Below are 11,728 nucleotides of genomic sequence, written 5' to 3'. Positions count from 1 at the left end.
AAGAGCATTAAGACGCTCTTCGACACTGAGATGAGAATATTCCCCTTCTGTGAGTCCCTGAATCCATGATTCACCTGACTTGCTTTCATCGATTTCAATATTTTGTCCATCTCCATTATTAGTCCCCTCATCTTTATGAGTAACACACTGCTCGATGATAATGGGAGTCATCACATCCTTTGGACCATTCAGAGAGAAAGTTGAGAGACCTTTCTCAGACTCATTTTGTACAGTTAATGAAACATCATTACCAACTTTATATTTTCCACTCACTGACAAGGTATTTAATTTACTAGAAGGGACAGTGCTTTTGTTAGCACTCAATGGAGTAGCTAAATCATCAACTTCAGGATCCTCATCAACATCACCTTCAGAGTCTTCATCTCTTTCAACATCATCAGCAACTTCTCCACCTAAAAATCCATTTTCAAATATTCGAATCTTTTTTCTTGCTGCTGCAAGTATTGCCTCGGCATCAGCAGGATCCTTTCTGAAAGCTGCTCTTACACAATATGTTGAAGGAGCAATTCTTTCAAAAAGCTTTTGATCCCTTGTCAAAGCAACAGAAATAGATGCCTCTGGCGTCTTGCTTGTTGTCAGGTCTCGAAGTCCAGATTTCTGTAAGCAAAGGAGACAAGGAAATATCTGTAAGCAAAGGAGACAGGTAAAGAAAACACAGTGGGGAAAATTAATGTTGGCAAACAAAAGAACTCACCTGAATCTTGTCTGCAAGTTCTAGCACTGTTAATCCTTTGCTCCCTTCAAGAGAAAGAACATGAAAAGCTGCAAACTTAACAGTTCCAGGTGTCAACCGATGCCTAGACTTTCTAGGAAGCAATAAACCCTTTTCTCGCATTAATGCAAATGCATTTTCAGCTGCTGATCCGTTGCGTATAGTAGAAATGATATCTTCACAATCCTTAACCTGCATCTGAAAATACAATCATCTGTGAGTACGAAAAGGACAAAGCATAAAAATAATAATCGGTCAGCAAACATCTTATTATACAAAATAACACGCTAAGAAAATGTGGTGACAGTTACCATCTAGATTGAACATGATTGATATCACACCAAGTTATTTGACAAGTGTTGAAACATAATGAAGCTCAAAACTCACCAAGAAACATTTTATGTATGACACTAAATTGATAAAAAACATTAAAAAGTTATCTATCTTAGGAGGGAAAATTTAGAGACAATCATCCTTTCAGCATTTTTTCATTAAATGTCTGCTTCTCAGGATCCAATCATGGAACTTTATAGCTGAAAACCTGGTGCACCAAGGAAGACTCATGTCATTTATTCGATGAGTTAGTTATAAAGGCACAACAAAATCCTGAAGAATCCTAAACGCCAAATAGTCCTAATAATAATAATAATAATGAACTCGCTCCTAAAAGGCAGATATATCCTAATTAACAAATTCACATTATATAACTACTCCCATTAAGTGCAGTTTCAGCATTCCATTTTATTGACTGCACTATTCCTCCTCTCTTTAGTTATGTATCATTTTATTAATAACTCCAATGAAAAAGCTTCAATCTTTTACTTAATGTGCTACCCAAATATTTTGCCTATTTCTACCTTTCTTCCAAGTTTATAGCAAGACATCAATTATGTCATTCCAAATGTTACTGCTCTGGTGTACAAGACCAGTTTCAGTTGGCATATATATGGCACATTAAAGGAGCTAAAGCAGGGAGAGCATGGAAGAAAAAAAAGAAATGAAGACAAGGACAAACCTCATCAATATCGCCCAAACCAGTCCATGTTGCATTCCTTTTCCTCAACTGTGGCCCAAATCCTGCAGACAATGCCAATTGCCGGAGTATTTCGGGCCACGTTAATGGATTTAAGTGTTGCTGCCAGTTGCGTATATCAAAACCCCATGTATATGCCTAATACATTGGAGTAAAAGTAAAAAATGATTAAGCATCAACTGAAAGGATATCATGCCAAAGAATACCAGTAAACATGTCCATGGAGCAGAGCTTACCCCTTGAACAATTTGTGGATGTCCACCTTCAGGATTGGCTGTATAATATTGATTTATTCCTAATCCAATAGAAGGCGTCCTTGCAACATCTTCAATGTCTTTTATTATTAACTTTAGAAGAGCAACATGTAATTCACTGAGCAATCTTGAATCCTAAAATCAACATAGTATAAAAATCAACTGAGAGGAAGAAGCATAAAATGAAGTTAGACAAAACAAAATTGAGACATGAAACTCACATAGTCATGGAAAGCTTGAACAAACTCATCGAGTGTAAATGGCCATAACCCAAGAACATCAGCAAAAGCAATAAAAAATCTCCAGACCTGAAAAAGATAAAGATTTTGGGACCCCAAAATAAAGACAAGAGAGTATTAACATTATCAAAAATTATCTGGATCAACACAACAAGCATAGAGAAGCAGTATAGAAGAAAGCATAACTTTTATGATTTTTTTTTTTCATTTTTATGAAGTTAAAAAGAAATAAGCAGTGAAAAATGAGCCAACTAGAAGTTATCAGAATTTCATTAGTGGGACTACAATTGAACCTAATGAATCACATCATCATCGGCTAATCATGGATAGATAATACATATCACAGTTCAAGAAAATAAAAGGTGAGTTTTAGGACATACCATCAGAAGATTCCCGATATTTTCAGAATCCAACCAAGGTTGAAATCCAAAGGGTTTTTTTAATTGCACGGACTCAGATGGGAATGTGATCAACAAGTCTGGAGCACAAAAATTTGTTTTTATAACTAATCAGAAAATGTAAAACAAACAAACTTCTAACTGTCCTATTTCAACAGAAAAATTAAGTTATTCTTTTTCAAAATGTCTGACTTCAGATATCATTACCTCTGAATGAATCGAGGTTTTGCAAAGTATCATAGTTGAGGTTAACTATTGAGGCTAAGCCTTTGCTTGCAGCAGCCAATTCCATGAGTTCTAGCTGTTCATCCTCAATAAGATCCAAAGAGTCTTTAGCAATCTTACGTGCAGTTGCCTTCTCCATGGCAGCTTTGCGTTTCACTGCCTCTTTCTCCCTACGAAGCTCTTCTTTTTGTCTTCTTTTCTCGGCCTTAAAAATAAACAAGAAGAACAAAGAGATGGTTGGGATACTGCTATCTAAACATTAAAAAAAAAAATACCTTAAAGCTCGGAATAATGGACTCGAAACTCACTCTCAAATACTCTTTCTGCATAAACTTTTCTCTTCGCTCAAGTTCACGTTTTTGCTCCCGCAGTAATCTCTCCTCCTCTCTTTGTCTTTCACGCATTAACCTCTCTTCTTCTTTTCGTCTCTCACGGTCATGCCTTTCCATCTCTTTCCTCATTCGTTCTTCATTCTGAAATTGCAAGTTCAAACATCTGAATCAGATGAAAAAAATACTACATCAGCAATTCGAGACTGATAATATGGTACCTTCCGCCTTAAAATATCTTGTTTCTCAAGCTCTTTGCGCATCCGATTCTCATATGCCTCAACATCCCTTACAGTTCTTGGTTCCTCAATCTACAAAAGGCAACCACATATATAATTACCAATCCATGATTAAAAGAGAGAGAAAACAAAAATCTCTTGAAAAGGATACCTTGCGTTTCCTTTCCAACCGCAGCTCAGTATCATGGTGGAAGGTTTGTGCATCAGAAAAGACATTTGGATTTTCTGGTCCCATAATAGGATGACTGTTAGATTGAGCACCTGTTCTATTGTTTGCAAAGGTGTCTCGTTGCAGGAGATAGTCATCATCCCTCTGAGGTGATGAAAAAGCATGCACCCTCTTGTCTTGTTGAGACATAAGGCGAGCACGTGATATTTGGCCTGCACCAAAAGGTGAAGCTCTTCCCCTCAAAGTATCAACTAGTGAATCGTGATAAGGAGATTGAGTAAGTCCATGAGCATCAGATCGAATACCGGCATGATCCTGGAAAAAAGTGGTGCTCATTAGTAGCCTTTACAGAGGCCTAGGATAGAATTGCTATTCAGAGTTTAACCAGTATGAACTAGGCGAAATACAAAATCTACACTTAGATGCCCAGCATTTACATGGGAATGCATGCATCATATCATTCTATTGTACCAATCATAAATATAAGAGTCAGCTTATGGAATCCAATACAGAAGTGGAGTAATCTCCAAGAAAAGCAATGGAGAGAACTAGCTATAGAAACTTGACAGATATGCAAGAAGGTCAGTTCCATTAGGTCGATAATAATAAGATGCAGCCTTTTTTCCACAGCCTTCAGGCTGTCACATATTATCCTTTTGCATTTTTAAAGAAGGATGGTGTTTTTTTTTTGTTAACTGTTAATTACAGGCTGTTACTATCTTTTAATGATTTAGCTATAAAGAGAAAAGCAAGCCTCATCTTGATCTAAGAAATGTTTTTCAAAAAAACAAAAAAAAACCGCGATACCAAGAACTTGGAAGGGGAAAGAAAATGAAAGTTCCCTAGTTTAATGAAGACTGAACATTTAGATGCTGATAGGCTGATGATAGCACATCAAAGTATCTAAATCATATTGCAGTTCTATAGCATACAAGGAAATATCACAAACACCACAAAAATAAAAGAGAGAGATGAGGAATTTAAGAAACCACCTTGCTTGATTTGGCATCATGTCGCTCATATACTTTGTCCTCATAAGAATAACCCATTCGCTTCTGTTGTTCAGTAATAGATGCTGCATGTGATTACCAATAAATTTTTAGCAGATGCGATCCCAACATCAAAAAGAATAAAAATGTCACATGTCAATGTTAAACAGTCAAAATTGCATTCTAACATGAATACATTCTGGAGAGAAAATTGATCCCTTTTCCACATTCATCAGTGAATGAATAGCCATAAACAGGATAACTAGGCAAGTTTTAACTTTAATGGACCATGTGATCAGAAATGCCTAGGTATTCACTCTCCAATTAAACATCAGTGACTATAGTAGCATGAACTTATCACTGTGGTAGCATGAAAAAATCAGTATCTAAATATAGTACAAGTGCAGTTCAGTTGTTCATTTCAAACAACAAAAAAACAAATAAATAATTATCCTAGTTAATACAGTTTCATTTCAAAATTTCTAATCAGCATAATTTTTAATCAGTGCAATTTAGTTGTAAATATGGTACAAGTGCAGTTCGGTTGTTCATTTCAAACAACAAACAAACAAACAAATACAAAAACAGGAGAAATTAGCACCAAAAAGGCATGAATAAAAGAGTATCCATGAGGACTAAATATTTTTCTTTGCTCAAAATTGAATTCACGTGACATGCCAATGCTCATCCCACCTCATTTCAAAAATAACCATTACTAAGATATCAAGGAATTAAAACTATGGCATTGTTAAGATAAGTTAAGTAGCATGACCTATGGGTGTCCCAAACGCATCAGGTGGCAAAGGATCAAACTCTATTCCAAGAATTGGCCCATCCTCCCTCAATGGTTCCCCAAGCTGCGCCTCCACACAGGCAATAGCTCTAAGCTCCATAACAGACTGTGGTGATGAATCGTAGTACCTTCTCATCGTATGCCCATCATCTAAAATCACTTTCCTTGACTCTGAAAGTGGACTAGAGCCCGAACCAGACCCAGACCCATAGTCACTTCCATTCTCAGCCCCTACCCTCATATCCTCCAAAGGAGACTCGAGCAATGGTGCTGTATTCCGCTGCTTCTTTACTGGAGTCTCCTTTTTGTCCTTCAACCTCCTGTGGCAAAACCACATCTGCAACTGCCTATCAGATAGTCCTAATTTCTCCGACAATTCTGCCCGCATCTCCTCTGACGGATATGTCTCAGCTGATGAAACCAGCAATAGCAAACAAGAATCAACAAACAAAAAAAAAACAAACATGCTGATACGCGCGCGCATAATGCAAGAAATAAATAAATAATAATAGCTAATTATTGAATGAAAATCATACAAGATCCATGCAAAAAAAAGAAAAAAAAAACAAGTGAAGTAAACATATTACACATAAATCTAGAGAAGAAACTAAGCATCTATAATCACTAACACGAAAATTAACTAGTTATGAGATTAAAATTGCCAAAAATTTCAAAATTTCAACAAAACTAACAAGCAACTAAGCCTCTTCATTGAATAGCACATAAAAATTAGCAGGAATCCAAGCTTACACAGAATCACAAACACAAAGAAATAGAGAAAATCCAAGCCAGAAGAGATCAAAAGCAAACAAATCAAATCAAAACCGGGTAAACATAAAGAGAGAATGAAGGAGTGTACGGACTGGCATAAGCTTTCTCTAGGGTTTCAAGTTGGAAAGGAGTCTTCATCTGTCGTTTAGGCTTGCTTTGTCCTTCATTGGAGCTCACCACGTTGTTCTTCGATCTGTTGTGTTGTTCTTCGTCAGAATTGGCGTCCATCCGGAATCGCGATCGTAAAGATTAGGGTTTTCAAAACAGAAAACGAGAGAGGAAGAGAGAGGACTGATTTGGTTTACTTTTTTCTCTCTCTAATATCGTGAGGGTCAAGGCCCAGAGAAGAAATTAACATTACTCCTCCTCCTTTTTAATTTGTTTATTATCTTTAAGAAATAAATTGAATCCGAAAATAATATTGACAAACGCCGCGTGACGAAAAGAATTGAACGATCCTCCTCTGAGAGAAAAGGAAAGGAGTGATAATAAGAAAAGGTGAAAAATAGGCAACAAAAAATGAAAGAAAGAAATCAAAAAACATTAACAACGAGAGAACAACAAAAACAAAATAGTCCTTCTTGACTCCATTTCCGATTCCCATTTTTATTTTTTTTACTGTTTTTATTATTATAATTATTAGTATTATTATTATTCTTATTTGATTTTTGTGCTTTAAGTGATGCTGGCAGGAAGAAACGGGTTTTTTTTTTTTTTTTTTGGTAACACTAACAACATCCTTTTTGTTTGGAACATGTTTTATGTTCGTCGTTCGTTCATTCGCTTTTCCTCCTCTGTGCTGCCTCTTCTTTTTTTTTACTTGGTGGTCAACTTGTCAATGCACAGTAACACTTTGTATTTATTTATTTTCCCTGTTTAGGCCTTGGAATAGTTCTTTTGTTTTTCTTTTTCTTTTTCTTTTTTAGAAAAGATTGATGGTTTCTTTGCAAAGAGGGATGGGATCGTGGGATGTTTGGCTGTGGCTGGGTTCTTGCTTCCTTCCTCGTTGAAGAGTTCCTTGTTTTTGCTTGTGGACGTGAGCTCGATTGAGCCTATGGGATCTTTGGGTGAGTCAATCATTTTGACATTTTTAGTTTGTGTTTATGGTGGGCCCTCTTCTCTTTCTTGGTTCTTGGGCTGGGTTCACGGGGTTCGGCTCGCGTGGGCCTAGGTCTTACTTCTTTTTTTTAATTCTCCTTTGTTCGTATGCTTACGAAATGAAAAATAGGATGCCACGAAGACAAAGGAAAATAAGTTCTGTTTGTTTGGTAATCTAACGTACGAGAGGAAAGAGCGTGCGTATGAACAAAACAAAATCAGTTAAAGAACCGGTTGTCCTAATAAATAAATCAATAGGGTCCTCTAACCAGCCAATAAAGATTATTTTGGTCCTCGCATAAAGAATTTTCCATGTAGAATACAAATATAAGTTATGGTGACATGGAGAGTTTCCATTCATATATATAGTCTTTACTAGTTAGTGTATTTGTGCTTTTGTAGTCTAAATTCTCTTTTTATGTTCATGTATTTTGGTTTTATAAATATATATATTTTTATTATTAGTATGGTTTATTGAATAAAAATTGAAGGTAATTGAATTAAATATTCGGAAAAATTCTAGTGATTTGTAATAATGATGAAAAAATGTATCTCTTGAGTTAAGACTTCCTTTTTTATTTATTTATTTCCTTTTTACATAACATGCCTTTTTTTATCAAAAACATTATTTTTTAAATAAAGATTTATCATAATCTTATGGTTCTATGGTTTTAACAATAACAATTATGATTCTATAGTTTTAACATGAATGTACTAAAAATACAAAAAATAATAAATTTAAGAAAATTCTATAAAAATAATATAATAAAAAATAAATATTTGATTTGCATTAAATATTCATGGCCTATTTAAAAAAAACAATTCTACATATTATATTCATATATAATTATTAAAAAATTCATTGTTAAAAGCTCTAATATTATTTGAAAAATATGGCATAATCAAATAATTCTTTTAATAAATTTTTTTTAACAAACATTGCAATTAAAAAACAATGAAATTATAAAAAAAATTAAGGGCCACTTTTTTTTAAAAAAAAAAAAGAGGCCTACAAAAGCAATATAATAAAAATAACAAAATAAATATTTTATTCGTATTAAGTATTCATAAGAAATTTCTTAAAAGCAAATATAAATATTAGATTTATATATAATTATTCAAATATTTATCATTAACTTCATCATAAAAAGTTCTAATATTATTTGAAAATATTGCATAATCAAATAATTATTTAAATATAATTTTAATGGACTTACTTTCTAAGAATCTTGCAGAAAACAAGAGTATAAAAGACCTCGTCCTGTATAAAATATTATTTAAAATAAAAATTCAAGTTAACATGTTTTTGAAAGAGAGTATTTATAATTCACAAAGTAAACTACACTATAATTAACTAATGTGATATGTCAAAACCCAATTAAAAATGACCATGACATGAATATAATATAAATAACTAGGCTGTTGAAGTCTACAAAAGAAAATCTGAGAAAAACCCACCCTTGGATTTACAAGTGTGTTGCCGACTTGCATCCTTGGAAAGTAGGAATTATTGCTGGCGACCTTGACACATGGGGAAAGCGACTTGCGTTATCCCTATTAAATATGGAAGAGCTTGATAATTAATTATCCTAAGCTCCTGTCCTTAAAAAAAAAAAAAAAAAAAATTCTTGCATAAATAGTAAGCTCCAACCGATGTTTCCTTAACAAATAAATAATTAGCTGTCAATTATGAATCATTCTTAGTAGATTAGGATTCCTTGCCAAGATAAACTCTAATTTTGATGCGTATAGAATAAGAAAGTTGGGAGGTTAAAAATCCATAAATCAAAAGAAAAGATAATCATAAATTAATTATAAAAATAATATAATAGTTTTTGTACTTTATTATAAGGATTTTCTAAATTAATATTGCTACTACATTTTAACCTTCTAGAAATCAAGTCTTATAAAATTTTATGATAAAATTTCAATTTAATCTAACAATTAAATCAAAAATTATATTTGTTAGATTAAAATTACACCTTAAAAAAAATAAATCTAAAACCCTTGTGTGGATCACATTAATCAAAGCTTGATTATTCCTTATTGAAATTTTAAAGTTTGTCTTAAACCAAATATTTTAAATTAGCACATTGAATAATATACTTTTAATTGTCTTGGCCTTATAATTAGCATAATCAATATGGCTGATTTATCCTTTCATAGTACTTGTTGGGTCTCATCAATATATATTGATTTCCTTACAAATAAAATTGAGGAAATGAATCTATATATTTACTGTTATTTTCAAAGTCAACATAATCAATAATCACTTAAAAAACTCATCAACCTTCAAGTTATTAGATACTGGAAAGTTTATACTAAAAATGATCTCTAAAAAACTTTTCAATCTCAATAATATGCCTTTTATTCCTGACATTATAAAGAATTTAATGTTTGACTTGTTATGATTAGAAGTAATTTTTAAATGTCCTTGAGATGATAAATTTACAATTTCTAACAATGATATATTTGTAAAAAATAAATATCTTTACAATTACCTCTTTAACAAGTATATAATGGCCATTGTAATAATATATGAGAATAACAATAAGATTCCTTTTGTATTAATGTGATATATGACATCACATGTTAGGTCACATGTTAAAATATAAATTACTATCAAGTATGGTTTTTTGAGAAAAACAAAAATTATAAGGTTTGTGTAAAATCAAAATTTACAAAACTTTATCTTCAAACAATTAAAAAAAATAGTAAATCTCTAAATTTAATTCAGTTAGATATTGGTGATTTAAGGCTTGTATAAATTAGAAAAGAAAAGAGGTATTATATTGCTTTTTATAAATAATTGCACAATATAAAACTACATTTGTTTGTCCATGAACAAAGATAAGGCTTTTAAAATGTTTAAATATAACAAGAAAATGAAGATAATAATAAGTGATAGAATTGGAGAATACAAATCACTATTTAGTAAATTTCATTCTTAAAATGGTAACTACCACTTTTTATTCACCACAACAAAATAATACTACAGAATATAAAATCCGAACACTTAAAAATGATAAGTTCGGAAGTACCTCAAATTTTTTAAAGGGAGCCAATTTCAACTACTAGTTATATGCTTAATAAAGTACTTTATAAAATTTTAGAAAATATATCATATAAATTATGGAGATTGAGAAGACTTTCCAATAAATACCTTAAAATTTAGGAGTGTCTTATAGAGGTGGTAGCACATGATCCTAAAAAGAATAAGATATGACTTAGAATTGTGGATTGTGTATTTATTGGATATGTTTATAGTAACAATGCATATTGATTCGTTGTTCACAAATCAAGTTTTAATGATATTCATCTTAATAAAATTATAGAATCTAGAAATATTACATTCTTTAAACATGTGTTTTCATTGAAGGAAACACAAGAAAATTGTAGAAAATAATTGAGGTTGGCTCAAACAATCATCATCAATTGAAAAATAATGAAGTTAAGCCTAAAATGAGTAAAAAGACAAGAATGATTAAAATGTTTAGTTCTGGTTTTCTAACATACTTATTAGAAAATGAATCTGATATCTACTCTAAAGCAATATCATATCTTAAAACTTTCTATAAGAATAAGGTATTCAATAATAAAATAAAATTCATCATAAATAATTATACATTAGAACTGGTGGATATTCTTTCCGGAAGTAAACCATTAAATCACATATAGATCAATAAAAGAAAGATAAAAGATGATGGTGCTATTAACATATATAAAGCTAGACTTATTGTTAAGAGACTTGAACAACAAGAAAATGTGGATTATTTGACACATGTTTACTCGTGTTAATAATAACTTTCATGCAAACATTAATAACTATTAATGTTATTAACAAATTTGAAAATATCTAATAGATGTAAAAACAACTTCATTAAATGATTATCTTGATTAGGAGGTTTATATAAAATAATTCGATGAGTTGTTGTTAATATGCAAGAAAAGAAAGTTTATAAACTTGTTAAATTATTACATAATTTGAATTATTATATAATTTGAAGTAAATACCCAAATAATGGCATGGGAGAATTAACAAAGTTGTGTTGCTAAATGAGTTCAAAATCAACAAAGTTAATAAATATATTTATGTGAAAAATATAAATAAAAGTTATGTTATTGCATATCTCCATGTAGACACTGTGCTTATTCTAAACAATAATGATTTTATGATCAAGTCTACTAAAAAAATATTAACTAATAATTTTGACAAGAAAGGCTTGGGTATGACATATGTCATGTTAGGAATAAATATTTATAGGACATATAATGGATTAGTGTTGTTTCAATTTCATTATATTGAGAAAATTTTCAAAATTCTTTTTAAAAATGACAATAATATTGTAAAAACATAAATAGACATAAATAGATACTTGTTAAAAAATAAAGGTAAGATAATAAACCAACTAAAATATTTTTAAATAATTAGGAGTTTGATATATATTATGAACTATA

At 31.5% G+C, this 11,728-nt stretch overlaps 1 protein-coding gene across 2 annotated transcripts in view; it reads right to left on the bottom strand.

Annotated features, from left to right (window-relative positions):
* Positions 1-6,714, bottom strand: part of LOC105119325 (uncharacterized) — an 11,626-nt gene extending 4,912 nt beyond the window's left edge. The window contains exons 1-13 of one of the 2 annotated variants that reach the window (XM_011017453.1): positions 6,265-6,714; positions 5,381-5,812; positions 4,612-4,694; positions 3,602-3,934; positions 3,433-3,522; positions 3,191-3,355; positions 2,865-3,087; positions 2,640-2,737; positions 2,242-2,328; positions 2,003-2,155; positions 1,749-1,904; positions 716-931; positions 25-618 (exon numbers count right to left, since the gene is read on the bottom strand). In XM_011017453.1, coding sequence (XP_011015755.1) covers positions 25-618; positions 716-931; positions 1,749-1,904; positions 2,003-2,155; positions 2,242-2,328; positions 2,640-2,737; positions 2,865-3,087; positions 3,191-3,355; positions 3,433-3,522; positions 3,602-3,934; positions 4,612-4,694; positions 5,381-5,812; positions 6,265-6,400 — 2,766 coding nt within the window. In that variant the 5' untranslated portion in view covers positions 6,401-6,714. The remainder of the gene's footprint in view (positions 1-24; positions 619-715; positions 932-1,748; positions 1,905-2,002; positions 2,156-2,241; positions 2,329-2,639; positions 2,738-2,864; positions 3,088-3,190; positions 3,356-3,432; positions 3,523-3,601; positions 3,935-4,611; positions 4,695-5,380; positions 5,813-6,264) is intronic. The other variant, XM_011017454.1, reaches the window with a different exon arrangement.
* Between the last annotated feature and the right edge of the window lie 5,014 nt (positions 6,715-11,728).

Source organism: Populus euphratica, unplaced genomic scaffold, assembly GCF_000495115.2.
Source record: "Populus euphratica unplaced genomic scaffold, PopEup_1.0 scaffold2769.1, whole genome shotgun sequence".
In the NCBI taxonomy this organism is placed as follows: domain Eukaryota; kingdom Viridiplantae; phylum Streptophyta; class Magnoliopsida; order Malpighiales; family Salicaceae; genus Populus; species Populus euphratica.
The sequence above is the reverse complement of the archived record's forward strand: the minus strand, read 5'-3'. Positions and strand labels throughout refer to the sequence as shown.